The following is a 25,961-nucleotide window of genomic DNA, read 5'->3' as shown; positions in this document are numbered from 1 at the left end:
AGTCGTGCTTTACGAGGTTGTGCAATCACATGGCGACAGGTGATAGCAACAAGGAAACATCGTTTTTATCTTCCTCTTTTCATTTTCAGAGGGGATTCTCTTTAATGCTTTTTTGGTTATTCAAGCTAAATGAAAGGGATAACTGTAATTTATATCGCTGAAAATATATTGGGCCAGCTGGATGCCGTATGAGGGCGTGGAAATAGGAGAAGGGGGGAGAGGTAGACGATGAAGGCCCGGTAATACGGCGTGTGACAAGCCAAAATCGATGTGATGGCAGCACTCACTTTGGTAAGGATGAGACTAAAGACAACATGAAAGACAAGCAGAGCACCGTGTAAGTCGACCGTAAAAATAGAGTTGCGGTGTTGTAAATGACGCTGTGTTTAAGAAGCACATGTTAATCTGCAGGTATGATTGGAGCGTCTGACACAGCATGCTTAAGATTCAGTAGCGTTTTTTTTTTTTTTTTTACCGAAGACAGCCACTAGAATGACGAAAAGATGGGCGGTAAACGATGTAGATGCATATCAGGTATGCTTGCATGAGAGGTTGTACACGCAAACCGCCGGCTAGCCAAGCATCGTCATGTACGTTGATATTTCAAGAGACCCTTCCACACCGCAACATTGATATAGAGACATTAGAGAGCACACGGTTATATGAAGAGCGAGGGGTATAACCGCGAGAATAACATTTGATACCAGGGGCCATCCGTTCTATTCGACGACGCCAAAGACTCGCCGGCTCAGCACCGTTTGTTGCAGCTGTAGCACAGCAGCTTGCACTCCATCCACTATGCATACGTCTTTGGCCCTCTCCTGGCCGTATTCCTCGATGATGATGGCACGAATCATGTCTTGCAGGCCCCCCATGCCACCACAGCCCATGACGACACAGGTGATGTTTCCAGACGAGAGCAGCCGCTTGGTTGCCTCTCTGAGACGCACGTTGATTTGATCTTGCGAGATGGTGTGGAAGTCCCCTGCATTAAGGCCTGTGGAAAACACGCCGGCGAATCTGGGGTCACTGAAGCTTGAAGGCGATGAGGAAGAGCCTAGAAAGGCGGCCACGCCACTGGCAAGATGTGTCTCCCAGAATGCCCCAGTGGTTACAATGCCCCATTTCAGCTGTTCGTGCACGCCGTCAGCTTCAGCCGTAGGTACGAGAGACAATCCAGTCAGGATACTGGCTTCGAAAATGCCAGTTACGGGAACAGGCTTCAAGGAATATGCCAATTGCTTGACCAGGGGATGAACACTGAAGCACGCAACGAGCACAGCATCGAATGGCGTGGAGCGAAGACAAGACATGAGCCCCGAGTCGTTGGTGACGGCTTCAACACTGGCTTTTATGCCCTCATCGTTGTCGATGCTCGCTGGAGCTTGCTCGGGGGCTGTGTATGTGCGGATGGATATAGACTCGGAGGAGTCAGCTAAGCACTTCACTTGGTGATGGGCTACGGGTCGGATGGGTTTGCGGTATTACTGGGTTGAGAGCTGCTATTGTGTTGGCGGCTGATTCCATGGTCTTGGTCATGGCGAGAGAGGAGTTGGGGTTGAGGAGCAGGATGTTGATGCTGGAAGAGCTGGAGAGAGACATGGTGGGTGGGCGAAGGATTAGACGAAGAATAAGAGAAGGACCAGCTGGTTAGAAAAACAGAACGAGGCAAAAAAACAAAGAAAGAAGAATGGATTAATAAGAAATAGTCTTGCTATAGTATCTAGCGATATGAGGTGATATGATATTGCAGCAGCCATGAGCTTCATACAACATTGAAGCTTCATACAGCTTGATTGAGATGACAGGCGCTGCGGGGTATCACGTGACGTCCCCCAAAGCCCGCCTCTGACGACAACTCAATGCTTCGACCGCTGAATGGGCTATCGCGGGTCCTCCCCCACCATGGCCGTCAGCTAGCACCGCTACCAGACACGACTGACGACGCCTCCACACTCGCTGCCAGCTCCTCACCAGCAACCGCTTGCAACGCATCTCGCTCGCCTCTCCTGCCCGCTCATTGAACCATCGCCAACATGGTCCCTCCCATCGGTACGTGGCCTCAGAAGCCGCCTCCTCCCCGTGGCGCCCTTCCCCTGAAGCTGTGCAGCTGGCGGTAGCTGCTGCCGAGCTGCTCCTGGCAGCATCGCAATCAAGGGGTGCCGTTCACTGCTGACACAAGGAGCGTCTCTCCAGTTCTCGACGGCGGTACCGGATTCCTCAAGGTCGGATATGCCGCCCAAAACTTCCCCGAGCACCAGTATCCGTCGATTGTCGGTCGGCCGATCCTCCGATCCGAAGAGCGGACAGACAACGATGTGGTCATCAAGGACATCATGTGCGGTGACGACGCGGCGGCGGCTCGGACGATGCTGCAGATCAGCTATCCCATGGAGAACGGAATTGTCAAGAATTGGGAGGACATGCAGCATCTCTGGGACTACACCTTTTCCGAGAAGCTCCAGATCAACCCGCAGGGCGAGAAGATCCTGCTTACCGAGCCGCCGATGAATCCCCTAAAGAACAGAGAGAAGATGTGCGAGGTCATGTTTGAAAGATACGGGTTTGGCGGAGTCTACGTTGCCATCCAGGCCGTGCTGGCACTATATGCACAAGGTAACAAATGCCCTCCTTGTTTCTTATCCGTCTGGTCCTTTCCATCCAAGCTTGCGGCATGTGCATGTCACCACTGTCCAGACCTGCGGCTAATATCCATGGAAATTACATAGGTCTGAGCTCTGGTGTTGTTGTCGATTCTGGTGACGGTGTCACGCACATTGTTCCCGTCTACGAATCCGTCGTGCTAAACCACCTTACCAAGCGGTTGGATGTCGCTGGTCGAGATGTCACCCGCAACCTAATCAAGCTGCTCCTGCGCCGAGGATACGCCCTCAACAGAACCGCCGACTTCGAGACAGTCCGCCAAATCAAGGAGAAGCTATGCTACGTCTCGTACGACCTCGAGCTTGACAAGCGCCTGAGCGAAGACACAACAGTGCTGGTGGAGGACTACACCCTCCCCGACGGCCGAGTCATCCGCGTGGGAAGTGAGCGGTTCGAGGCACCCGAGTGTCTGTTCCAGCCTCACCTTGTGGACAATGAGTCTCCGGGTCTGGGCGAGTTCCTGTTCAACACCATCCAGTCGGCTGATGTGGACATCCGAGCATCGCTCTTCAAGGCAATTGTGCTGTCTGGAGGCAGCAGCATGTACCCTGGTCTCCCGTCACGACTGGAGAAGGAGCTGAAGCAGCTGTGGCTGACGCGAGCGCTCCAGGGCAACCCTGAGCGTCTGAGCAAGTTCAAGGTGCGCATTGAGGATCCTCCCCGGAGAAGACACATGGTGTTCCTGGGAGGCGCTGTTCTGGCCAACATCATGGCTGAGAACGAGAGCATGTGGGTGACCAAGGCGGAGTGGGAGGAGCAAGGCGTGCGAGCCCTGGAGAAGCTTGGGCCACGATGAGGAGTGAAGTAGTACCTAGTCTACCGCGTATATATACGGAGTATGAATGGGAGGGAGTAGAATCTAAACGGGAGCAGCAGAGTCGATGACATTTATTTGTATGGCTAGATGAAGCATTAAAAGACGTTATTTTATTTACACAATCATTTTGTTGATTTGGCTGCAGGTTTATGCGTGGTTGGTATAGTAGTGCGTACCTATCAAGGTAGTCGACACGATACTAAGGTACAGAATACCCGAGGTGCATCTTGGTGGCGGATTTGGCTCAAGCCAAGGAACCCAAACAAGATTGCCCCGTTGATTTAGAAAGTCTCAAGCCATGCGAATAAGGTACATAGTTGGTACCTGCTGCCCGTGGTGGTGAAGATTTGGCGACATACATGCAGCTTAGTCATCGACGTATGTAGAGTCAATGTACGATGAGCAGCAGCATTTCAGACAACAACAACATTTACCACGCGGCTGCAAAACATAATTCCCTTGTCTTCGTCATCCAGGGTTCAATGCTCGCCCTGCATTGATCATTCACTCTCTGCTCTTCCTTTTTTATATATTATTTCTTCTTTTCCCGCATTGCCTTACACTACTCTGATTGCTTTACACGAACGCCACATTTAATTTCTCCGCACCGGTCTAATAGAAAAGAGAAACATCCAGCAGGAATCAATCAATCCCACATACTGCATATAGCATATATCTGTCCGTCTGTCCGTCTCTCCCTCTCCATCGTGCTCGCTCGCTAATTCATTCCCAACGTAGCATCGTCTCTCTGCTCTGGCCACGTGCAAATACGGCCCAAGTGGCTCAGCTCCCTGCATCGCATCTGAGATCCGCAGCAGTCCCACCGCCACAGAGGAACCTCGACGGCGAAAAGGACCTGCTTCCGTAACTAACGGAACTGAGCTGCGACCACAGCCACGCACATTCGTGTAGCCGTTGTCTGAACTCAGCTTCACTCGGCCTGAGTCGGTCACTCCCCCCACTGTCGGGCGAGCTCTGACTCTGGAGAGACTGTCTGTCTCGAGGCGCTCGAGTTTCGCGTCTGGATCGACGGGCGGCATTTGAGCGACAACTGCGTGCGGCATCATCCAGGCCTATGTCGACAGACACCGCGGCATCCCGCTCGTCAGCAAGGCCAGGATACCCAATAACCAACCCTCCAACGTAACAATCTCAAAGCTCTCCAACAGCATCGACGGCCCGTCCTATCTCTCCAGCGCGTCGACGACCTATCAGTCCGTGCCCGAGAGCGGCTGCCGACTAGTGATCGCCCTGTCTATACCACAAGGAGTAAAAGAACCACCACATATCAATACGACAACACAGCGTATTACTGTGTTAGGTAGCCGCAATGAATCCGACAAATCCGTCCACGGCGGCATCCGGGCCTGGATCCGGCAAAACTGCTAGCTTTATGAATGCAAGGGCCTACCAGACGGTAAAACGCAGCGTCATGGCGACTTTTGAAGGTGCGTGGGTGCTGACTCGGTTGTTGTCTTTGCTTATTCCTTCTTCTCGTTCCACCCAACAACACAATCACCGACGACCAAGAGTAATCCATAATACTGCTAGTTTCAACGTTATTCCCCATCTGCATTCCCAGAGCACTGACGCTTTTTCCCTATCTCTTCTCTTCTCTTCTCTTCTCCCCCTCCCTCTCGTCTAAATCGACGACTTTAACCAATACCTTCATCCTTACCCACTCAAGGTCCACCCTTGTCATAGCCCACCCTTGTGTCCTTTTTCTGTGCAATCACACCTGGCTCTTGATTTGTCCCTGCCCACCGTCTTGAGCGGGTATTTTTGCTGCTCTGGATAGTGTCTCTGCTCTCATTATCACCATCACTGGCCAAAAGAGAAGGCAGACAGCAAGGAGCAAGGGAAGAGGAGGGGAATTTTCTCCTGCATCTACCAACGGGAATACCATCGGCGTCTGACAAGCGGCAGAAAATTCGCCACGCTCAGCCTCCCCTTTTCTTTTCGTGTCGCTAAAGCCACGCATCATTATCATTGCCATCTCGAGATCTCTTCTTACTCTCTTGTTTCCTCTTATCGGGAACTATTCAAAACCGCCCCTCTTCTCCTCAATCTTGTCTGCTAGTCAGATTTCCATACCCGTGCTAAGGGTCCCGCGCTGGTTATATTAGAACGATACCCGATCTGGGTCATCTTAGCAAGGCTACTCTTTCTAACCAGCCGTCTAACCTCGCATTAAACTCATCTCACCTCCGCCTTACCCACACACACACACACACACACACACACACACACACACACACACAGTTGTGTACATATCCAACGCATACCTCGGGCGATTCGTCGCATCCTCGCTTTCATTACTGTTTCCTTTATATATATATATATATATATATATATATATATATATAAATCTTTACTGCCCTCACCTTGCACTCATTTCGTACGCATTCAATAAGCACATCGTGATCTTGTTTCAAAGACCGCGCGCCTGTTTCCGTCTACTCCCCAGCCATGCCTCTGAAGCTGAGGCACGCTTATCCTCACCAGCCGCATCATCACTATTATTCATCCTCTTCTTCATCAGCTCACCGCCTATATGCAGATGGTCGCGATCAGTCGGCTGGCTACCAGCCCAAGGCGCGTGTGACGGAACGATACCGTATTATTGGCTTCATCAGCAGTGGCACGTACGGACGTGTTTATAAAGCCGTGAGCAGGACCAGCAACCCGGAGGGCATCGCCGTTGTCCGGACATCCAGCGGCCTCACGCCAACCTCCAGCTCAGGGCCGGCCCCTATCGAGGTAGCCATCAAGAAGTTCAAGCCAGACAAGGAAGGCGAGCAGGTCAGTTATACGGGTATTTCACAGAGTGCTATCCGTGAGATGAGCCTCTGTAGCGAACTACGACACGCAAATGTCATCCGTCTGGTGGAGATCATTCTCGAAGACAAGTGTATCTTCATGGTCTTCGAGTATGCCGAGCACGACCTTTTGCAGATCATCCACCATCACACGCAACAGCCACGCCACCCCATACCGCCAGCCACGGTCAAGAGCATCATGTTCCAGCTCCTCAACGGCTGCCAGTATCTGCACACCAACTGGGTTTTGCATCGTGATCTCAAGCCTGCCAACATCATGGTCACGTCCGGTGGAGAGGTAAAGATCGGTGATTTGGGCCTGGCCCGTCGCTTCGACAAACCATTGCACTCTCTTTTCAGCGGCGATAAGGTCGTTGTGACCATATGGTACCGTGCACCCGAGCTGATACTTGGGTCGTACCATTACACTCCAGCCATCGATATGTGGGCTGTGGGATGCATCTTCGCGGAGCTTTTGTCCCTGCGCCCGATCTTCAAGGGAGAGGAGGCCAAAATGGATAGTAAAAAGACGGTCCCCTTTCAGAGAAATCAGATGCACAAAATTGCCGAGATCGTAGGCCTACCGACAAAAGAACGGTGGCCCCTGCTTCCAGCGATGCCTGAGTATAGCCAGCTTAGCACGCTCTCGACGATGCAGCACAGCACCCACAGCCATCACCACCACCACCAAAACGCCCCTAACCGCGGCTATCCACTCAGCTCCAACCTCGAGAAGTGGTACTACAACACCATCAACAACAACTCCGGTGCTGGTTCTGCCGCATCAGGTCCCAACGGCCAGCCCGCACTCCAGTCTCTCGGCGCAGAAGGATACAAGCTCCTCGCAGGTCTCCTCGAATACGATCCGGAAAAGCGCCTCACCGCCGCACAGGCTTTACAGTACGAGTTCTTCAGCTCGGGAGACCGCGTCAGCTCAAACTGCTTCGAGGGCATCAAGGTCGAGTACCCTCACCGCCGTGTCAGCCAGGACGACAACGACATCCGAACCAGCAGTCTCCCGGGGACGAAACGCAGCGGCCTTCCAGACGATACGCTCCTCAGGCCAGCTAAGCGTATGAAAGAATGACAATTCTAGATTTTTACGTGCAGAGAGAGGGAGTGGGGGGCTTTTTGAACAGGAGCCAGGTATGACGATATTGGAATAAGGATGATAATTCTAGAGCATTTATAAGCGTTAGAGCTGTATCTTGTTGATGTTTTTAAGGCGTTGGCATTGGGAGGCTTCATGGTTATACGAATACACGGGTGGGTAATTATTAGGCGTTGGTAGAGAAGGTATTGTTCTATTAAAGAATAGAATTCAATGATGGATTATTCAGTGAGAATATATAAATTTGTAGAATCAAGGAAATTAATATTAACGAGAGGATCAGTGGCATGTCAGGCAATAATATCTTGCACTAACAATGAAAGCCACGGGATAACAGGTATATGGAATAAATTCCCTTCTTCCTCTTCCTCTTCCTCTTCCTCTTCCTCTTCCTCTTCCTCTTCCTCTTCCTCTTCCTCTTCCTCTTCTTCTTCTTCTTCCTCCTCCTTCTTCTCTTCCGCTTCTTTTCTCGCCACCTTTCCCACAATCTTCCTGCCTCAACACCACACTCCCTTTCACTCCCATCTTGTGCTGCTCTTCTCCTCTCACGCACTCTTTCTTTCACAAGAAAAAAAAATTGGCATGGTACAAAAAAGATATAAGCACGGGGTATTTGAGCATTAACTGAAAAAAAAAAGGGGGGGCGTATTGCGTTATAAAGAGGAACAACAAAAGAGATGCTGATACGCGCTTCAAGTAAAAAGAAGAAGCTGGCGAGACAACAAGAACAAAAAAAAAAAAGTCACAAAAAGAAAAAAGAACCACGTTAGAAAAAAGCACAGACGACAATTTTGTCCCTCCCACAACACAGACATGGTATACAGCAGTTCCATCACCTCTCCTCTCCTTTCCTAAGTCGATTCCTTCTCCCCTCCTATATTTTTTCCATCTCTCCATCTCCGTTCTTCTCCTTTGGCGAATTGTATATGTGGCGGTGCGCGCGTCTAGTCGGAAGCAGCCGTCTAGTGTATAGACGGCGGCCACCCGAGCTGAGACTGAGCCGTTCGAACTGAATAAGCAGTCCCAACGCAATATTAATGAAGGGGGGGCGATCCGTAGGCGGGTACCAGGGGTTGTATGCATCATTGAAAGATTTCCATTAAACGTCGTAGTTTTGCGAAACGAAACCAAAGCGCGCAGGGTATGTATCGTTCTGTTTTTGTTCTTTATTTCTTGACGGGAGCGGCAGGGGCCTTGACGTTGTTGGAGAGCCAGGCCAGACCTTCCAGCAGACCTTCACCACTGGTGGCACAGCTGGGCACGACATACCAGACCTTGTCCTTGAGCTTGGAGAGCTGGAGAGCGTCGGTGACTTCTTGGGGTGACATTGCTGTAGAAGGAAAAAAAAAAAATGTTAGCCGTAACCTTTCTTGCTGGATAGTCCAAGAGGTGACGTACCCTCTTTGAGATCCTGCTTGTTGGCAAATACCAGAAGCAGGCTGTCCTTCATCTCTCGGTCGTTGATGATGCGATGCAGCTCCTGTCGGGCCTCGTCCATGCGGGTGCGGTCAGAAGAGTCGATGACGAAGATGAGACCCTGGGTGCCTAAAGAAACGAAAAGGGCATGGTTAGTGTTTTGCTCTCTCGACTGGCTGGAAAGAAGGCGGTATCAGATAAAAAAAAAAAAAGAAAGAAAGAAAACATACCGCTGAAGTAATGTCTCCACAGAGGACGAATCTTGTCCTGGCCACCAACATCCCAAACGTTGAACTTGACGTTCTTGTAGGTGACCGTCTCGACGTTGAAGCCGACGGTGGGAATGGTGGTGACGTCCTGGCCGAGCTTGAGCTTGTACAGGATTGTTGTTTTACCGGCAGCGTCGAGACCCAGCATCAGCAGCCGCATCTCCTTTGATCCGAAGATCTTGCTCATAACCTTGGAAAGCTGGCCACCCATGATTGCGATATCGAGTTACTGGAGCTTCGTTATAGTTGGGGTTCGTCGCGACGAGAGAGAAAGGCGAGAATGCGCAGATGGCGGATGATGGGGATTGAAAAGGAGGGAGGGCTTGCGGCGTTGCAGAAGCGAGTCGCCAAGAAAGAAAAAAAAAAAAAAGGTGTACGAGTCGAATGAAACGGAATTTGTATGCAGGGAGCGCAGCAAGTCTATAGCAAGGCGTTTTTAGTTAGCAGCAGGTCAGAAACAAGTCCATCGCAAGCGCGTTTGCACTGCCAGCGAATCTTGATTTGCCTTTTTTTTTCTCTTTTTCCCTCCTTTCTCCTACTGGCATTTATGTCCAAATACCCGACGAAGCGACCAAGAGAAAGACTGCGCGGAAGCTTGAGAGGGAGGAAAGGGCAGAGAAAAAGGAGATGAGCAAATAGATGCTGTGATCTCTGCAACTTACATGGTAAACGTGGTGCTTGGGGCTCTTGGAGTCTTGAGAGAAGAAAAAAACCCCAGCGATTCTCGACTACCAGCTGCTGCAAGAGAGGAGATTGTAGTCAAACGTATATGAGGGCGAGGCAACACGCGCGCGAACCACCAAAGGAACGTGAATATTCGAAGAACACGGGGAGGGGGTTTGAGTATGACGGCGTTGACGAGGATCCCGAGGGCGCAAAGCTCGACAGGAGGAGAAGAAGGAGAAGAAGAATGAAGAATGGAAAACAAACAATCGAATTAGAGAGAGCGAGGGAGAAGTAGAGAGAGCGTGGGGGGGTTGCGATGCCTCGAGGAGCTCGAACCGGATTCTGGCGATGGTTGTGGTTTCTGGCAAAGGAGGGACGAAAGATGCGATGCCAATGCGACGCGGCACGTGTGGTGGATGGGCAGACGCTGCTAGAACTACTACTACTGGGTAGCACCTAAAAACGAGTGTGGAGGTACTGTCAGGTACGGGTACAAGCCTAGTCCAGGCACGAGAGGCACAAGCTGCAAGTACCTACTACAGCGCAGCAGCCAGGGCGGGGAATGAGGTGTCCTCTTTTCTGTCGCTAATTTGCGATTGATTAATTGAATCGCATCGCATCGGGGACGCAGCGCAGCGCAGCGTCCAGGCAGCTTAGTACATAAGTAGTAGTGGCAGCAGGGCAGCAGTAATTTGGGAGGGCCCTGGCCTGGCCTGGCCTGGCCCCGGCGATGGGGCCACGGGCATGGAATCAGCTGTGCAAATGTAAGTGCTTCATGCAGCGCAGCAGCGCAATTCAATTGGGCCTCCACTCTCGAGCCGGGCTGCTGCGTCTAGCGGCGGTACCGATACATTGACGGCCTAGCAGCAACCTGCTAGTGCTTGTATAAGGAGCACCTATAAAGGAGCACCACCTCTAAAAGGAGCACCAAAATAGTAGCTTGAGCCCCTACAGAGACAGACACCACACCTTGCAGAGCGCCTCTCTCCTCTCCTCCCCTAAACCTTGTATCGCCCATCCCCCGCCGCCAAGGAGCGTGGCCAATGGCAGCTGTGGAGCGGATGCAGTCATTTTCAGGGGTTGCCGCCTGATAATCTCCGCACCTTCGCTGTTTAAGCCACCAAAGTATCTGTACCTCTCTCCATGCCTTTTCTCTTTGTGTGGTTTTCTCGCAACTCATGGCATCGCAAGTCTGCACGGCCTGTGCGCTGCTGCTATCGCAGGTAGCTGGCAAACGCTCAATCTTCGGTGGGCTCCACCGCTGCCAAAAACAGGAGGGCCGTCCATTATTAGCATCAATTAGATCTGTGGGATGGTCTGTGAGTATTTTAGTAGAATTGCTATTTGCAGTACATAGTTAGTAAATAGCAGCTCCGTATTGGTAGCTTCAGCTCTCAAATTCACAACTAGCATAGACTGAGAAAACAGTGAAATCGTCCATCCACAACACAATTTTTTCAATTGACAAGCACCACCAAGAATAAGATAAATTGTGGATTAATCGTTCAAGATTAACAAACGGCAAACTCTAATAAACTCTTAGGCACCCCTTTTTCACTCTCACAACTATAATTCTTCATATGTCTTTCACACGTCGCATAGCCGACTCCCCTTAACTACTTACCTACCCTAAATACCTTGCAGTTTACAACTAACTCTATCTAACAACAATACTAATCAAATCAAAAACCTCTCTCTCTCCTACACACACACATATCGTATATCCCACTCAAGCTTATTTTTTAAACTCGGCTCTACTCCATACCCCAACCTGCATCACCTGCCCCATCCGGCAAACCTGCCTCACGGCCCACATCGTAAAAGTCCTGCTCACGATCTCAGGTTAGGAGTAGTGCCGAGCAACCACAGGTCGATGACAGCCCTTTTCGACGGCTGAGGCGCGCCTCTTTATGCAGATCGATGCTGTCAGCCTTCGTAAGTCTCGTACCGAAAGCCGCAAGATGGCTCTCTTTGAAACACCTTGGCACCAATGAGCGGTAAAAGAAGACGAGGCTCCCAGGCCAGAGATGGCAGGTTCCAACTTCTTACATTGACACGAGATTTCCAGCTCGAAGGACCCAGTTCACCTATAAATTCTCTGATTCCCACTGTTGATCCAAATACAAACCCTCGATCCATTCAGTGATTCAGATACTCTCACTCAACCGTAATTGTGTTGCTCAAACAAACAAACAAACCTCAAAATGAGAATTTCATCCACCCTCTCCGCGGCTCTCGTCGCCTCTCCAGCCCTTGCGGCTCCCACCGCCGAGGCAGCCTCATCCACCGCCAAAGTCGTCTACGCCAACTCTGGCCACATCTACCTCGCCTCCTACGACGGCTTCAAGTTCACAACAACTGTCAACTCCTCCTTCAAGAATACCGACCCCTCCTGGCTGGCCTTTGTCCAGCCCAACAGCCTCTATGCCGTCAACGACATCGCCTCAAACACCTACCTCTATAACATCGATGTCAACGGAAATACCATCAAGCAGGTAACCAACAAGCAAGGCTCCGGCGGCGTCGTCCACCTCGAGACTAATAAGGCTGGGACTCGTATGCTTGGTGCCGGCTACGGCTCTGGTAAGATTGACGTCTGGAACATTGAAAACGGCGGGTTATCCCTCATCAAGAGCATCTCGTCCCCTGGGCCCCTCGGCCCTGATCCCGATCGCCAGGATGCGCCTCACCCGCATCAGACCGTCAACGATCCCACCGGCCGCTACTTCTTCGCCAACGACCTCGGCACCGACTCTATCCTCGTCATAGACTCCCAGGACGACGCCTTCAACATTGCCAACCGCATGTCTGTCGTGCCCGCTGGCTCTGGTCCTCGTCACGGCGTCTTTTACCCTTTCGGTGCTGCCAAGGCAACTCACTACTTCCTGCTCTGCGAGATGGGCAACGTCGTCATCTCGTACAAGCTCAACTACACCGACAACGGCAAGGGTATTGAATTCACTACCACGCAGGTGCTTAACACTTTTGGCCCCAATAGCCAGAAGCCAGCGGGCGCGGGCGCCGGCGAGCTTGTCCTATCTCCTGACAACAAGGACCTGTACCTCTCCAATCGCTTGACCGGCCAGGCTACCGACAACATTGCCCATATCAAGCTCATTGACAACGGTGCCAACAATGTGCAGCTCCTTTGGATCAACTCGGTGTCCTCGGGTGGCACTGGACCTAGAATGTTCAGCATTAGCAACGACGGCAACTCCCTGTTTGTAACCAACCAAGATGGTGCTCTCGGTGTGGCAGCCATTTCTCGCAACGCCGCGGATGGTTCGCTCGACACTAATTTCCATGGCACCATCAGCAACAGTGCGTTTGGTGGCCAGGGTCCCCAGTATATCAAACAGATTCAGTAAAGATGACAAAGTTTTGAAAGGTCGCTTGGCCACATACACGGGACGGTGGCCGCGTGGATTTTGAGAAGAGGAGGAATTATGTAAATCAGCAAGTTAGTGTTATTGATAGCCGTAAGCTAGAAAAAAAAAAAGATGAAAATATAATCAACCACTGGGTGCTCCAAAACTCCGCATTTTACCAGCTCGAGTTCATTCCAAAGAACTCGGCTTTTCATTTGAAAACCCCCGTAACACCGTAAAAAGCGTTGCCGCTCTACTGTCTGGTAAAAGCAAGAAAATAACCTCGCACCCTGTCCCAAAAAACTCCTGATCCACGTATTCGACATGATAAGAAACTAGATGGCATGGAGGGGCATCATCATAAGAATGTATATAGAGGCCTAAGGTCGATATTCGATAACATATCGTCGCTCTACCTGCTGCAGGGTGGTTGAATCGTTTTCCCCTTCGAATTTGAGGTCAACCTTGCCGTTAGACGCCATGCTGTGAACCTCGGCTTTGTAGAACGTCGTCGTCTGGGGATAAAGGGCAAGTACTATATGGCCGGCTTCGTAGTCCTTGAGGGTGCTGGACTGGCTTTCTGCTGTAATAGGAATCATGCTGCTGGCGCTGGATCGGTATTCTTTTTGTTTGCTTTGGTCGTCCGGCTCAATGTCGATGACCTTGTACCGCCGACTCTTTCCTTCGCCGAGCACCTGCGCCACTTCGCCTAGTATCCAGTCGGACGTCTGATCACCGTTGACGGCCTTGGGTTTGAACGCTACCTCGTCTCCCTTTGAGAAGAGAATCTTGGACTTGTTTAGAGAGCCAGGAGCTCCGCCGGCACCGCTTATGGACCCGGGAGGCTCGACGCTATCTGCCTTGGGCGGGATGCTGTCCCTATCACGATTGCTGCTCCGATCACCATGCTTTCGGGAAGCACTCGCCATGGGGCTGGGCACGGGGGAGTCGCCAGCACCGTCGAAATCGTAGAGAGAGGCAGCTGCAGCGCTGTCTCTTGTAGTGGATCTCTTGGACGGACCGGTTGTTGCGGCCTCGGCCTGCTCCTTTGCAACCACCACGGCACGCACCAGCTTCAGCTGCTCCATGAGATTCTTGGCGGCGGCGATGTTGTTCTCGGAGAACTTGACGCCGGAGCGGCAGAGATGTTCCATCTGCTTCATCATGTCGGTGGGCACGCTGTCGGAATCCATTGTGCCGGCCTGCTTGTCCAGGCCGACCAGCTGGTCCAGGTTGTCGTTGTCGGCGTTGATGCCGTTTATGAGATCCTGGAAAGAGTTTTTAGCCGACTCCCATATGGTGGCTTCCTCGCCATGTGCTCCGCCGTTGTTGCGGTTCGAGCCGCGGCCGCTGCGGTTTCGTTGCGACATGTCACGTCGGCCGGGCTGGCTGTAGTAGGGGCCGAGGTCTTCGTGAAGGTTACTGACTTCGCGCTGCGCTTTACGATTAGCCATCGTGGTCCCCTCTCTCTCGGTGGGTGCCGCGCGGTTTTCGCCGACCGGCCCCAGCCGTGCGAGCCAAAGACCCAAGAATTGGAAGAGAAAAGCACGCCAGAGCAAAGACAATGGAAGAGACAAGAAGCGACAGAAACGATGCTATGCCGGGCTAAAAGACAGGGACAAGACAGGACAAGACAAAACAAGACGCATCAACTGGATTGGACGGTTTGGGGGAGGAACAGCACAGATGCAGGAGAACGAGCCAACTTGATATTAACGACACTACTGCAGGACGGGGGGGTCGCTGGAGCGCTGTGGACTTACTGGCCGTCTGCTCTGTCGGCAACCCTGCCAGGTCGCCCGAGTGGGTGCTGCTGGCTGACTCGCTTGTGCTCGCTAAGACGTGCGTTTCCGAGCCCGTCTGGCAGCTGTGCGCTGCGATGGCGACGCGATTTTCAAGTGCGGATGGAGGAGGAGAGGAGGAGAGAGCGAAGAGCGCAAAGAAGGCGAGCCTCGATCAGATATGCGAGAGAGAAAAAGGCTGGGAGAAACAACGAGTGGCCGGGCCGGGGGATAAGTTTCAACCCATTTTATGCGCTAGGGAGGGCTCAAGCGACAGGCACGGCGGGCGAATCAGCAGGTACGAGACACGGTCGCGGCCAGAGGCAGAGAGAGGCAGATGGTTACTGAGTCCTGTTCCGCCCAGCGCGCTGTCGCAGCCTCTTTTGCGCCTGGAGGATGTTGTTGGGACGTTCGGTTCTGCGACAGAGTTTGGCGCGAGGCGTGGTCTGGTGACGGATGCCTGGACCTGATCGCGACGCTGGGCCGGGCCATCTATGTCCCGCAGCCTAAGCTGGAGGCACGCCGGGGATACCTGCGCGACTACAGCGGGCGTGGCGGAGGCGGCAGCGCGTTGGCGGGTAGCGCTGCAGGTACCCAGCAGGTCAAGCTTGCTAGAGAGCACCGCAAACGCGCCAGCACTACTCATGTACATTGAAGTAGGGGCTGTAACAGCAGTACATGAACATGCTGTAAGGTACTTACATGTACACATGCATGTTTCAACTGAGTCGGTAACTGCTGAGCGCCTCCAGAGGCTAATCTGAACTCTGTAGATGCCAACGGGTGCTCTCTTCCCGCTTCAACAGCTCCCCAACGCCTGTTGATTGACTGGGCTCCGCTGCATGCCGGCTTAGTGCTACATGTAGGTATTAGTGGGCGAACCAGTGTTAGAGTTGACGGCTCGGATCGACGGATCAGCAATGCATCGGCTTCTACAAAGTATGTTTTCTAGCCACAGAGAGCCTCGAAATACGAGAGTCATACAAAGTGTCGTTGCATAGTAGGTAAGTACTAGGTAGGGTTGATCAATGTACAAAGTAACGATTCATCCAAGCAGCTTTGATTTCCTGTGTACAATGTTGACTACCTACGTTTGCTAGGTACATGTAGGTAGGTAGGCTATCTGTGCGTCTTGTATACATGCGTACGGCATATCATCATATATAGTAGTTGCCTCAACAATGATGACTCCTTCTCATGCGCCACCAGCCCTTTAGCTAACGTTAATGTTGGCGTTACCAGAGCTAAAGTAGCCCTCCACGGCAATGATCTGGTAGTCCAAGGTTCCCAGGGTCAAGCCCAGGTTGCGCCACGCGTTGAAGTGGTTCGCAACCGTGACCGAGCCGCTGGAGCGGTGGTTGCGGCGGACAGACCAGTACTGGTAAAAGGTGGCGGTTCCGATGATGGAAGGCTGGTTGACTCGCTGCGTGCGGTAGATGTCGTAGACGCTGCCGTCAGAGGTCACCTCGCCCAGCTTGGTGGTGCCGGTCGATGGGTTGTAGGTTCCAAAGTTCTCAACGATGTAGTACTCGATGAGAGGGTTCTTTGACCAGCCATAGACTGAGAGGTAGCTATTGCCGTTGGGGTTGTAGCTGCCAGAGAAGTTGATGACCCTTGATTAACAGAGCGAGTGGTATTAGCTCTCTGCACGTGAATATGGCACAGGGGAGTACTGGTGGCCAGTGTCTTGGAGTATCTGAGTTGTGTTCCTCACTTGAGTCACTTACCTGGAGCTGCTGCCGGGGTTCCATCCCTTGCCTCCGACAAAGTTGCCCGAGTTTGCCCAGTTGACGCTGAATGAGCCGCCAGCACCGTTGGTGTATGTCACGCCGGAATGGCCATCGTTCCAGTACGAGTAGTAGTAGCCGTTGTTGAAGCCAGTGCCGGGGCCAATCGTCTGGCGCTTCTCCACGTCCACGACCTCCACGTTCTCAGTGGGAGCGGACAGAACTCCGGTAACAGCGACGAAGCCGGCGAGGAGAGATGTGAAGGAGACCATGATGTCGATGAGCTTCTTTGTCTTACTGTGGCAGACTATGTGAATATGAGCTGAACTCTCTGATCGTTACTTCACCTGAATACTCCTGATCTGGAGCGGGCTGGCATCGTCGTTATAAGTTGGTTTGCGGATAATTGCAGGAACAGCTGTCCCGTTTCGCACGGCTCCAGGGCAGACTCCTGGTTCATTTTACCCCGCCAACAGGCAGCTTGCTCCTCATGGAAATATATTACGCCTTGATTTCGTATTCTGACGTGGTGATGCCTGATGGTTGACAATTGGTAAATTACAGCTCGCCACGACGTCTGGACCGAGGAATCCCTTAGCCCCGGCACATGCAAGAACGGAACATTTCATTTACTGGCTGACGGCTAATTTGGTCTTGGCGGTTGGGGTATCGAAGTTGAAGAAAAGAAGAAAAAGAAGAAGAAAAAAGGATAAAAACATATCCATGTAGTGTGCGAGAGATTGATTAATGTTTTCAGGCAGTGTCCACTGCCCCTAATTCTCATATGATCGTGGCGCAGTAAACCACAATAGGAAACTATATAAAGCATTCGGAATAGCCACTTGACAATTGCAATATTCTGGTCTTAAATGGCGAATAATCCCATCTTTTTGCCGCCAGGTAGAGACACTGCGTCAAGGTAGCACCCATGGGGCAGCCATGCAGCATTTACTTTATTAAGCTGAATGTATTACCTATACTTAATCCATATGCTTCCAATTAACCATAAACTTCTCCAACACCCCTGCCCACAGTTGCAGACAAGAAGAATTCCTCTCTATTAGCCTAGTGCCGATGAAGGATTCCGGGAATTAAAAAATCGGGACACAAAGACACTGATTTGCGGGGTGAATAGCGGCTTGGCCTGCAGCTTGTATAACGGCTAAATTGGATATATATAGTCGGGCTCGGGGGAGAAGGCATAGTCTGCGTGTTGCTGACACGATGTTTCGGTGGGTACGTTTTCTGTAGTAATGGTTCCAGAGAGTTTATGCGAGCGTCGAGTTCTGGTTGAATAACGATTGATTGTTCTGCCTAAAATCAGCTGGAAGGGGACAACGCATTGGGAATAGCTAGCTTTGCCGCTTTTGCAGAGAAAATAACCAGCATGATCAAAGAGGAAGTCACTATTGCGAATTCAAACTCCATTAGGAGGCTATGATGGACAGGTGACATGGAGTTGCTGAATTCTAAGAAATGCCTCTCCCGAGCGATGTAATGGTTATTTGGTCAATGTAGGTTACCTTGGGATAAAGCTATGAAACACAGCTCATATAAAAAGCTCGTGTGGGAAAGGTTGAGTTAATCTAGAGAGTAGAGAATAGAGCCAAAACATATGATAACACTCACCCTACAATACATGCTGCAGAGTGAAAGAGTAAAGGGAATTCCATCAATGAATAATCGATGGAATATATGGCTAGCTGCATTGTGAACATTATACTACTGGTAAATATTGAAATGAAAGGGAGTGTTATTCAATGCCCCGGTTTCGTTATCAGCAGCCCAGCAAAATTTTCATATATTCCTTAGCATTAAACCTGCAAACTGTGAAAATGAGAAGAAATGAGAAAAATATCGTGGATCAAATCAAGATTGTTCTAATTCACTGGTTGTGGAAAAAGTCTAAGAGACCAACGATACTGAAAGTCAGGCAGAAGACCCTAAAGATTGCAGAACTCGAAATAGCCAAAGAAGACATTCAAGCCGCCTGCAAGGTTTTATTAAACGTTTAGTACGATTGGAATAGACGTTAATTCCTACCCCACCTGTTTTAATACATGCTTTAAAAAGTAGTTAATATTGGAATCATTTAAGATACCGTCTGGTCCAACTGGGGAGGCCATGAAAACAGGGAGGGGGGTGTTTTTTTTTTAAAGAGTTTTCTTGAAACTTTTCAGGTTACGATTTGCCCTTGAAAAGATTTGGAACAATCTTGATTGTCTCACGATAGCGGCCCTGCTGCTGTCCATCTCCATAATGAGTACGATTGGTCTGGTCGCCCAGCTCCCCTTAAAATGTAAGAGCTCGCTTGGATAGGATTAATAGTCGGCAACGGCAAGATATGCATGCATGTAATATATTATAGAGCTATTTCAAGCAAAGGGAATTCAACATACGCTGATTTCTTTTTTTCCATGTTTTAGTGGGGCAGTAGGGCAGAAGATGGAATGGAGTAGCTCAGCCAGACTGAGTCTCTTTTGTAAATCTTGCTACGATCCTTCGCTGAATAGCTGCCACCGTTTGGATGAACGGACCGCATTAACAATAGTTCATATTATGAAATTTCATCGGCTGTCACCATCACAACTCACAACCGCGTAATTGGTTTAGTGGTAAAATTCTCCGTTGCCATCCGCAACGTCGGGGAGCCCTGGGTTCGATTCCCAGATTACGCAGCAAACATTTCTTTTTGGAGTTATCCTCATAATCTTCGTTATTTTTTGAGGCTCTTTTTCTTTTTTACTGTTCTTCGATTTCCTTGGCGTATCGATCGCATCGACCCGAGTATGCATGCCGTTCTTTTTCCTTCGCGGCATTCCATCCTCATGATTTGTGATGAACGTTCGCCTGTTGGTAGGTTCAGGCTAATGAAACCAAGAAGTTAAAAAAAAAAAAAAAAAGAACTTTCATTAAAGATTACGGTTGTCATCGCTACCCTTTCTAGCTACTCATATTTAGGTCCAATATTCTACAGCCGACGGTCTCTCCTATTCTAGAACAAGCCAGGCACGCTATAGATTGTCTTGTTCTCTCTATTCCAACTACCCCCGGCTTAAATGCGCTTCACAATCTCCTTCTTGAATTACGATAGGGGTTCAAAAACATGTGTCAGTGGATGGCTCAGTGAAGGCTTCGGTGGCAATCAGCAATTTATAAGTCTTTTTCTCTTCATCAGCCTTTATTATGTTACGGACCTACAGGTGATGTGCTGTCGACATTGTTTGTCCGCGCTGGAACTTCATATAAACGATTGGAAGAGAATTTCCGACAATATCGCTACTCTTGCCATCACTTGCAGTAACAATATCGCTGATATTACTTCTACTGACAATTAAAGGCCAAATAACCGTGTCTGTATACGATTCAAATGAATCATGTCTCTCGGCACGCCAAAATTTATGAAGCGTTTACATCATTATCATTTATATGTACTATATACGGCGTAAAGCATTTTTATAATTAAACAACATTACTAATATCCTCTCTCTTGCATGGCTGGGACCGCCCCTGTAGCCCCCGTCTCTGACAGAGTCAATCCTTATTCAAATAAAATGAGAATCCTCAAAGTTCGCCCTTCAACGTAGCCTTTGCCGTGGTAAAGGTAGTGGTAGCGGTGGCACAAACACAGCCCTGGCCGGAGATACTAGTCAAAGGAGGGGACTTGCAAGTCGGTTCGGTGGTGAAACCAGCGTAGGTGGTGGTGGGTTCTACAGTGTGCTGAACTAACTCGGCCTTGACAAGGACAGGAATGATCTGGCCGGTGTTGAGGCTGAAAGCTTGGTGGTTTAGCGCAGTCAGAATGCTGCCAATCTCACCAGAGTGGCTGGTGATGCTGATCCAGGTGTTGTCATCGTGAGAAAAGACATCGTCCATTACGGTCTTGCTACGTGCGACCTGATGGGCAGAGGTCTCGCCCTCGTCCTCGTTACCTCGCCACAGCAGGTCGTCCTCCGAAAAGCCCTCCTCAAACAGGAAATGAGGCGCGAATGCGTGGATCTGAGTCTTGGTAGAGCGGCGGTCGCAGGTGTGGATGCTGATGCTCTCACGGAAGAGCTCCTTGATAGTGGGCTTGAAGGGGTGCGAGTGAGGCAGGTTGAGGGTGGCAAAGGTAACATTGGCCGTCTGAATGCATCGCTTGAGAGGCGAGCTGTAGTAGGACTGAAAGTAAGGCAGCTTCTCTTGTTCGAAGCGTGACTTGTAGTAGGCATTGGCCTTGCTGGCTTGCGCAATACCGTTGGCGGTCAACTGAGCATCAGCCCAGGTGGCAGTGCCGTTGCCATCCAATTCAGCCCAATAGCACTACCGGAAAAAAAGGTTAGCAGCCGATTGAGAACTGATATAGAAAATGATGAAAGGGGCCATCTCTAAGACTCACGTTCCAAGCAGGAGTGCCGTAGAAGGTCTCGGCGGCGTTGTGCCATCCCTCACCGTGGCGACCCATGAAGAGCACCTTGTAAGTGGTCTTCCTGTCCTTCTTGCACTCGTCATTCAACGAGTCGACATAATTGGCAAAGCGCTGCCATTGAGTCTTCTTGTGATGAGGGTCGAACTTGGCATCAGTAGGATACGTCCTGTTGATGAGGCCAAAGTTCTGGTTGGCCTATGGTATATGTGAGCTCAGCCTTACTCTAATATCTTGCGGGTGATGATGGGGAATTTTTTGCGTACATAGTCAAAGGTGCTGGGATTGGTATTGGGGTCGTCCTGTAGGAAGAAGCCCGTAACTGAAGTGTACTTGATGTCGTCGCAGCTGGAGACTTCTTTCCAGGCAATGGCGGTGGGGACAAGCGCCAGGACAGCCGACAGCAGAGAGGACTTCATCTTGGAGGAGGATGCTTGGGCGTTTTTGGTAGCGACGGCAAGCTGGCGACCTGACAAGCAGCAATTCGGCTCGAACTCCAAACAGGCGATGCGCTGCGTGGCCTTATATAGTAGCGTAGATCTCTGTGTTAATGCCTGCCGCAGCTGTGAAATGTAACGACGACAGGGCCAGATGGGGCACCCATGAAGTCATATGGAGTGCCAATGCTACTCTGGGGCTCGCCAGCAATTGCGCCGAGCAGCGGTGCTTAGCGCGCCGTCGTCGGTGTCGAGAGCAGAACGGCCGTGGATGTCACTGCAGGCGAGGCGCCCATGTACGCTCCAATCGATGGGGAACGTGGCGGGCCAGGCCGGGGGCTGGAGGCTCTAATTCATGTGCGATGCTTCTGGATGTCCACGTGGAGGAGCAGGTTGGCGGCGTTTTCTGGCGATTTGGCGGTTCCTGGATCGGACAAGGCGGAAGATTGGCCTATCGCTGAAGATTAGACTTGTATCCATCCTGCTGCCAGAGGTGGACGAGAGGACTTTTGAAGCAAGACAAGACCCATGGCGGGATGGTGGAAATGGTGAAGCACATATTGGACTGACTAACTGAAAACTGAAAACCAAAGAGAGAGCAGTGCAGACAGGCCAATTGGACCTATGATCGATATCTCAACTCAATTTCCATTGGAAACATGGCTTCCGTGCTCTGAAAGAGAAAATAGAAGCAAGATGTTTAATGAGAAACGAGGTCTGAATGCCTTGACGTTAAAGCTTGCTGGCAACGCTGGCGTAAACCTGCTGTCACTTCACGTGTCAGCGTCTTTCGCCTGGGGGCCGTTTAGTGGGAGCCACAGGGCTTCCAAGCTGCCAACGCCCGCTAACCGCTGCGATAAGATAGCAACTGGAATGTCACTTCATTTCCCCGCAGTCGAGAATAGTTGAACCCCTGAACAGGCACTACTAAGGCAGCTTTCTTGAAATTCCAGCAACTCGGGAGCTTCGCCAACGCCGCCTTTGCAGCTTCACAACGACCCCAACGAGCTTTGAGTTGGCATTCCGCGGCTGGCGCGACTAACTGTGCACCTTTGTTCCACCCCTGCACCCGCAACCTGGCCGAATCGCTCCATTCCCTCTGCAACATGAGCGCACCGAGCTTCGAAGATCTCGAACAGCCTCGAGGAGAGCCCGCGCCGGAGCTTCTCGACGGTCGCATCTGGGTGGATGGCTGCTGGGATTTTTTCCATCATGGTTAAACCCCTACCTAGTACCCGCCTCTTTGCCATTGGCCTTTTGTGATGTCTTTGCTAACGTATCTTGGGCGTGATTTTAGGCCATGCCGGAGCAATGGTTCAAGCTAGACAGCTCGGCGATGAGCTATACGTCGGTGTCCACTCGGACGAATCGATCCTCGCTAACAAGGGCCCTACCGTCATGAATCTCGACGAGCGGTACGTTGCACCCTATTCGCGGCCATTGAAATATTACACAAGGTACTGACTAGTAGATGGGCAATGCAGGCTCGCAGCTACAGATGCTTGTCGTTGGGTTACCAAATCGGTTGGCCATGCGCCCTACGTGACGCAGCTGCCCTACATCTCGCACTATGGCTGCAGATACGTTGTTCACGGCGACGACATTACTTCTGACAGCGATGGAAATGACTGTTACCGCTTCGTCAAGGAGGCTGGGCGGTTCAAAGTAGTCAAGCGATCTCCCGGAATCTCTACCACAGACCTCGTCGGACGCATGTTGCTATGCACTAGGACGCATTTCATCAAATCGCTAAAGAAGGTGCTGGCTGGAGAAGAGGGTGTAGGCACGGCGGAGGAGCGCAAGATCCAGTCCGAGGCCATGTTGGACAGAATTAAGCTATACGCGACGGATGAGACTGCCAAGAACCCCGGTGTCGATGTCTGGTTCTGGCATTCCGCAACGCCCGAGAAATCGGGTTCCAGCGAGGGGGTACGCGGATCCTATGAGAGCTTCCTTGAGGGAGCGGGTAAGAAGCCTGGCCAGCGCGTGGTATATGTTGATGGCGGTTTCGATCTCTTTTCCAGCGGCCATATTGCGTTTCTGTGTAAGGTACTAGAAGAGGAAGACAAGCTTGCGCGCGAGGCCGGCTGGTTTTCTGCAGAGGCCACGGAGAAGAGAAAGCAGGCAAACGGTGGAAAAGACTACGGCCCAGCATATGTCGTGGCGGGCGTCCACGAAGACAGGGTGATTAATGAGTGGAAGGGGGTCAACTACCCGATTATGAATATCTACGAGCGAGGACTCTGCGTTCTCCAATGCAAGGTAAGACGCGAACACTCCCATTTCTGGCTATGTGCCCCCTTCCCTTTGCATCTGATGCTAATCACTTATTTGTTGCTCTAGTATATCAATGCGACCGTTTTCGGGGCTCCCTTTACACCAACCGAGAGCTACCTCACGGATTTGCCGTGGGGTGTTCCCGACGCAGTCTATCATGGACCAACAGCATTCATGCCCTTGACATATGATCCGTACACGGCGCCGAAAGCGATGGGAATATACCGCCAGATTGGCGAGCACACGTTCTCTCACGTCAATGCGGGTGAAATCGTACAGCGAATCATGAAGAGCCGTGACATGTACGAGGCGCGACAACGGGCCAAGGGCGTCAAGGCTGAAGTGGAAGCGGCAGCGAGGGCCCGAGAGCTGTTGGAGGAGGAGCAGCGCAAGAAGGAGGCAGAGCGAGGAGTCATGTCCAACTGAAGGAATGAGTAGCAGCCATGTTTGCATGCATTGGGTGGATGGCCACAGCAGGCGATGCGATGATTTTCAACTTTTTTGTTTCTGGAGTTTTGGGCAATACCCACAGAGAGTCTTCAACAGGCCAGAGGAGAAAAAAAATAAAGCTTGAAGAGGGCATTAGAATACAAAGTACATAATAGAAGCAGGTTGGCTTGGCGACGAGGTGTCCATGGGCCAAATTGAATAAGACAGGCGGTGATGGCTTTTGCACGCTGAGCTGTGGATTGGGGGGAATGTCACCGCCACGGCTTCTGACCACATGAGGACAGGCTTATGCGCCGCGACCATCTATGATCTCATCATTGTCATACCAACCAAACAGAGTTGCGCAACATGCGTTGAAACAAGGGAGGGGCTTTGTGCTTTGTTGGTGTTCCAAGCCAAAATTTACATGGAGGCACGGCTATTGACGGCGCAACTGCGAGGCCCGACTATTCCGCCCTCTTTTATTTTCTGAGGATTTTTTTTTTGGGTGGGGATAAATGATAGGACGCAGCTTATGTATGTGCTAGTGACGGGGGAGAGCTGATAAGAGAAAAAGAGGCGTTTCGAGAAATTGCCGAGAAGAGAGGAATTGCCATGGAGTTAAAAAAAATAATTAAGCGAGAAAGGCAAAAAGAAGAGAAAAGATAAAAAGAAGAAGAAGAAGAAGAAGGACATGAGGATGTGATGTGATCCCCCTTGATTCGACTCTCCCGGATCGGAGAGAGCGCCATTTGGGGACTCAGAATGTCACTCCGGGGTTTCATCGCGCAATCTGCGAATCTGCAATCTGCTCTCAAACGTCCCGAAGACGGAGCTTCAGCGCAATGCAATTGATTGACTGGCATTTGATTTGACCAACTTGGCGCGCCCTTCACCCCGCATTCTGCTGTCGAACGAGCTGCAAATCTGCATTCGGCGAAGGGTGCATGTTCGTATCAGCCCAGGCAAGGAGGGAGGGATGGCAGATTCTCACTCCTTGTTGACTAATTGGCTTACACGCACGGAGCACGATTGCTTCATTCGTACATTGTCGTCGTCATGATTGTACAAGCATGTAATCCATTGCTACATATCAGTGTACATACGCAGATACAGTAGTATCTGACTACTATTATCCACCACCCAAGAACAGAATGTGAAGCTTACTGCACGCCTGATTTGGCACGGGGGGCCGCGGCCTAAGCGAAAACAAGCGGGTCGGAGCATTTCCGCACGCCGGAAAGTTGGGCCGGGCTGTTCGGCATCGGCTGTTGGGGATCCGCTTTGGCGGGGGAGGGAAGGCAGAGACGAAGCGATAGAAAACGGCGGAATTGCGCAGTACAGTGTATTACTGCAGTACCGCTTGAGGATTGACCGTGTACATAGGTACAACTGCCGGGAGCAGCATCCATCCATCCCTTCAGTCACTGCTGCATCAAACCAAACATCTTGGCCAGAATAAAAGAAATAAAAGAATCCCATGACACAATCATCCATCAGCCATGAGCAGCATCCAAAGCAAGATTACGTACAAAAACTATCCCAAAACAAAAATCCCACACTATTTATAACAGAAAAAAAAAAAAAACGGTCGAGTCGAGGCAAGGAGAGAGAACCTCTCAGCCGGGCTCGGCACATGCGGTGGCGCGGGCAGACACGGGATAGTACAAAAAACATCAAGGTTGCGGGTTTGATAAACTTCGGCCGCGTCGCCTGGTCACCTGCCACTTGTTTTCCAGAGAGAGAAAAAAAAAACTAGCCCAGTCAAGGGCCCC

At 51.0% G+C, this 25,961-nt stretch overlaps 9 protein-coding genes and 1 non-coding gene across 11 annotated transcripts; 5 read left to right on the top strand and 5 right to left on the bottom strand.

Moving 5' to 3' along the window:
- Nucleotides 1-70: 70 nt before the first annotated feature.
- TrAFT101_006300 (uncharacterized protein) lies at nucleotides 71-1,752 on the bottom strand. Its single transcript, XM_024908248.2, has 2 exons — nucleotides 1,489-1,752; nucleotides 71-1,421 (listed from the first exon to the last, which is right to left on the bottom strand). The coding sequence occupies exons 1-2, from the start codon at nucleotides 1,600-1,602 to the stop codon at nucleotides 720-722; spliced, it is 816 nt and encodes a 271-aa protein (XP_024760832.2). The 5' UTR covers nucleotides 1,603-1,752; the 3' UTR covers nucleotides 71-719.
- Nucleotides 1,753-1,905: 153 nt separating this feature from the next.
- Nucleotides 1,906-3,619, top strand: ARP2 (Arp2/3 complex subunit, actin nucleation center). Its single transcript, XM_024908247.2, has 3 exons — nucleotides 1,906-2,052; nucleotides 2,197-2,616; nucleotides 2,730-3,619. The coding sequence occupies exons 1-3, from the start codon at nucleotides 2,037-2,039 to the stop codon at nucleotides 3,458-3,460; spliced, it is 1,167 nt and encodes a 388-aa protein (XP_024760831.1). The 5' UTR covers nucleotides 1,906-2,036; the 3' UTR covers nucleotides 3,461-3,619.
- A 302-nt stretch (nucleotides 3,620-3,921) lies between these two features.
- Nucleotides 3,922-7,736, top strand: SSN3 (cyclin-dependent protein kinase). Its single transcript, XM_024900138.2, has 3 exons — nucleotides 3,922-4,167; nucleotides 4,220-4,929; nucleotides 6,042-7,736. Exons 2-3 carry the CDS (start codon nucleotides 4,812-4,814, stop codon nucleotides 7,385-7,387), a joined length of 1,464 nt encoding a protein of 487 aa, XP_024760830.1. The 5' UTR covers nucleotides 3,922-4,167; nucleotides 4,220-4,811; the 3' UTR covers nucleotides 7,388-7,736.
- An 841-nt stretch (nucleotides 7,737-8,577) lies between these two features.
- Nucleotides 8,578-9,307, bottom strand: ARF6 (ADP-ribosylation factor, Arf Arf6; the record flags this gene model as incomplete). The annotated part of the gene is made up of 3 exons (XM_024906742.1): nucleotides 8,578-8,741; nucleotides 8,810-8,956; nucleotides 9,058-9,307. 3 exons carry the CDS (start codon nucleotides 9,305-9,307, stop codon nucleotides 8,578-8,580), a joined length of 561 nt encoding a protein of 186 aa, XP_024760828.1.
- A 2,478-nt stretch (nucleotides 9,308-11,785) lies between these two features.
- TrAFT101_006296 (uncharacterized protein) lies at nucleotides 11,786-13,288 on the top strand. Its single transcript, XM_024909887.2, has one exon. It carries the CDS (start codon nucleotides 11,967-11,969, stop codon nucleotides 13,128-13,130), a length of 1,164 nt encoding a protein of 387 aa, XP_024760826.1. The 5' UTR covers nucleotides 11,786-11,966; the 3' UTR covers nucleotides 13,131-13,288.
- A 222-nt stretch (nucleotides 13,289-13,510) lies between these two features.
- On the bottom strand, nucleotides 13,511-14,500 carry TrAFT101_006295 (uncharacterized protein; the record flags this gene model as incomplete). The annotated part of the gene is made up of 1 exon (XM_024909886.1): nucleotides 13,511-14,500. One exon carries the CDS (start codon nucleotides 14,498-14,500, stop codon nucleotides 13,511-13,513), a length of 990 nt encoding a protein of 329 aa, XP_024760825.1.
- A 1,363-nt stretch (nucleotides 14,501-15,863) lies between these two features.
- Nucleotides 15,864-17,318, bottom strand: XYN2 (Endo-1,4-beta-xylanase 2). Its single transcript, XM_024910983.2, has 2 exons — nucleotides 16,639-17,318; nucleotides 15,864-16,524 (listed from the first exon to the last, which is right to left on the bottom strand). The coding sequence occupies exons 1-2, from the start codon at nucleotides 16,908-16,910 to the stop codon at nucleotides 16,125-16,127; spliced, it is 672 nt and encodes a 223-aa protein (XP_024760824.1). The 5' UTR covers nucleotides 16,911-17,318; the 3' UTR covers nucleotides 15,864-16,124.
- Nucleotides 17,319-19,236: 1,918 nt separating this feature from the next.
- Nucleotides 19,237-19,316, top strand: TrAFT101_006293. The gene has a single exon. It is a non-coding gene; the product is annotated as a tRNA-Gly (tRNA).
- Nucleotides 19,317-20,029: 713 nt separating this feature from the next.
- TrAFT101_006292 (uncharacterized protein) lies at nucleotides 20,030-22,695 on the bottom strand. The gene is made up of 4 exons (XM_066127709.1): nucleotides 21,988-22,695; nucleotides 21,310-21,931; nucleotides 21,017-21,241; nucleotides 20,030-20,940 (listed from the first exon to the last, which is right to left on the bottom strand). Exons 2-4 carry the CDS (start codon nucleotides 21,460-21,462, stop codon nucleotides 20,203-20,205), a joined length of 1,116 nt encoding a protein of 371 aa, XP_065983822.1. The 5' UTR covers nucleotides 21,463-21,931; nucleotides 21,988-22,695; the 3' UTR covers nucleotides 20,030-20,202.
- On the top strand, nucleotides 22,333-25,744 carry TrAFT101_006291 (uncharacterized protein). 2 transcript variants are annotated; one of them, XM_024900166.2, is made up of 4 exons: nucleotides 22,333-22,695; nucleotides 22,778-22,895; nucleotides 22,965-23,742; nucleotides 23,824-25,744. In XM_024900166.2, exons 1-4 carry the CDS (start codon nucleotides 22,587-22,589, stop codon nucleotides 24,181-24,183), a joined length of 1,365 nt encoding a protein of 454 aa, XP_024760822.1. In that variant the 5' UTR covers nucleotides 22,333-22,586; the 3' UTR covers nucleotides 24,184-25,744. The 2 variants fall into 2 exon arrangements, with proteins under 2 accessions (XP_024760822.1, XP_065983821.1); XM_066127708.1 differs by lacking the exon at nucleotides 22,333-22,695 and having other exon boundaries at nucleotides 22,717-22,895.
- The last annotated feature ends 217 nt before the right edge of the window (nucleotides 25,745-25,961 follow it).

The sequence above is a fragment of the Trichoderma asperellum genome, chromosome 3, assembly GCF_020647865.1.
Source record: "Trichoderma asperellum chromosome 3, complete sequence".
Lineage (NCBI taxonomy): Eukaryota > Fungi > Ascomycota > Sordariomycetes > Hypocreales > Hypocreaceae > Trichoderma > Trichoderma asperellum.
The sequence above is the reverse complement of the archived record's forward strand: the minus strand, read 5'-3'. Positions and strand labels throughout refer to the sequence as shown.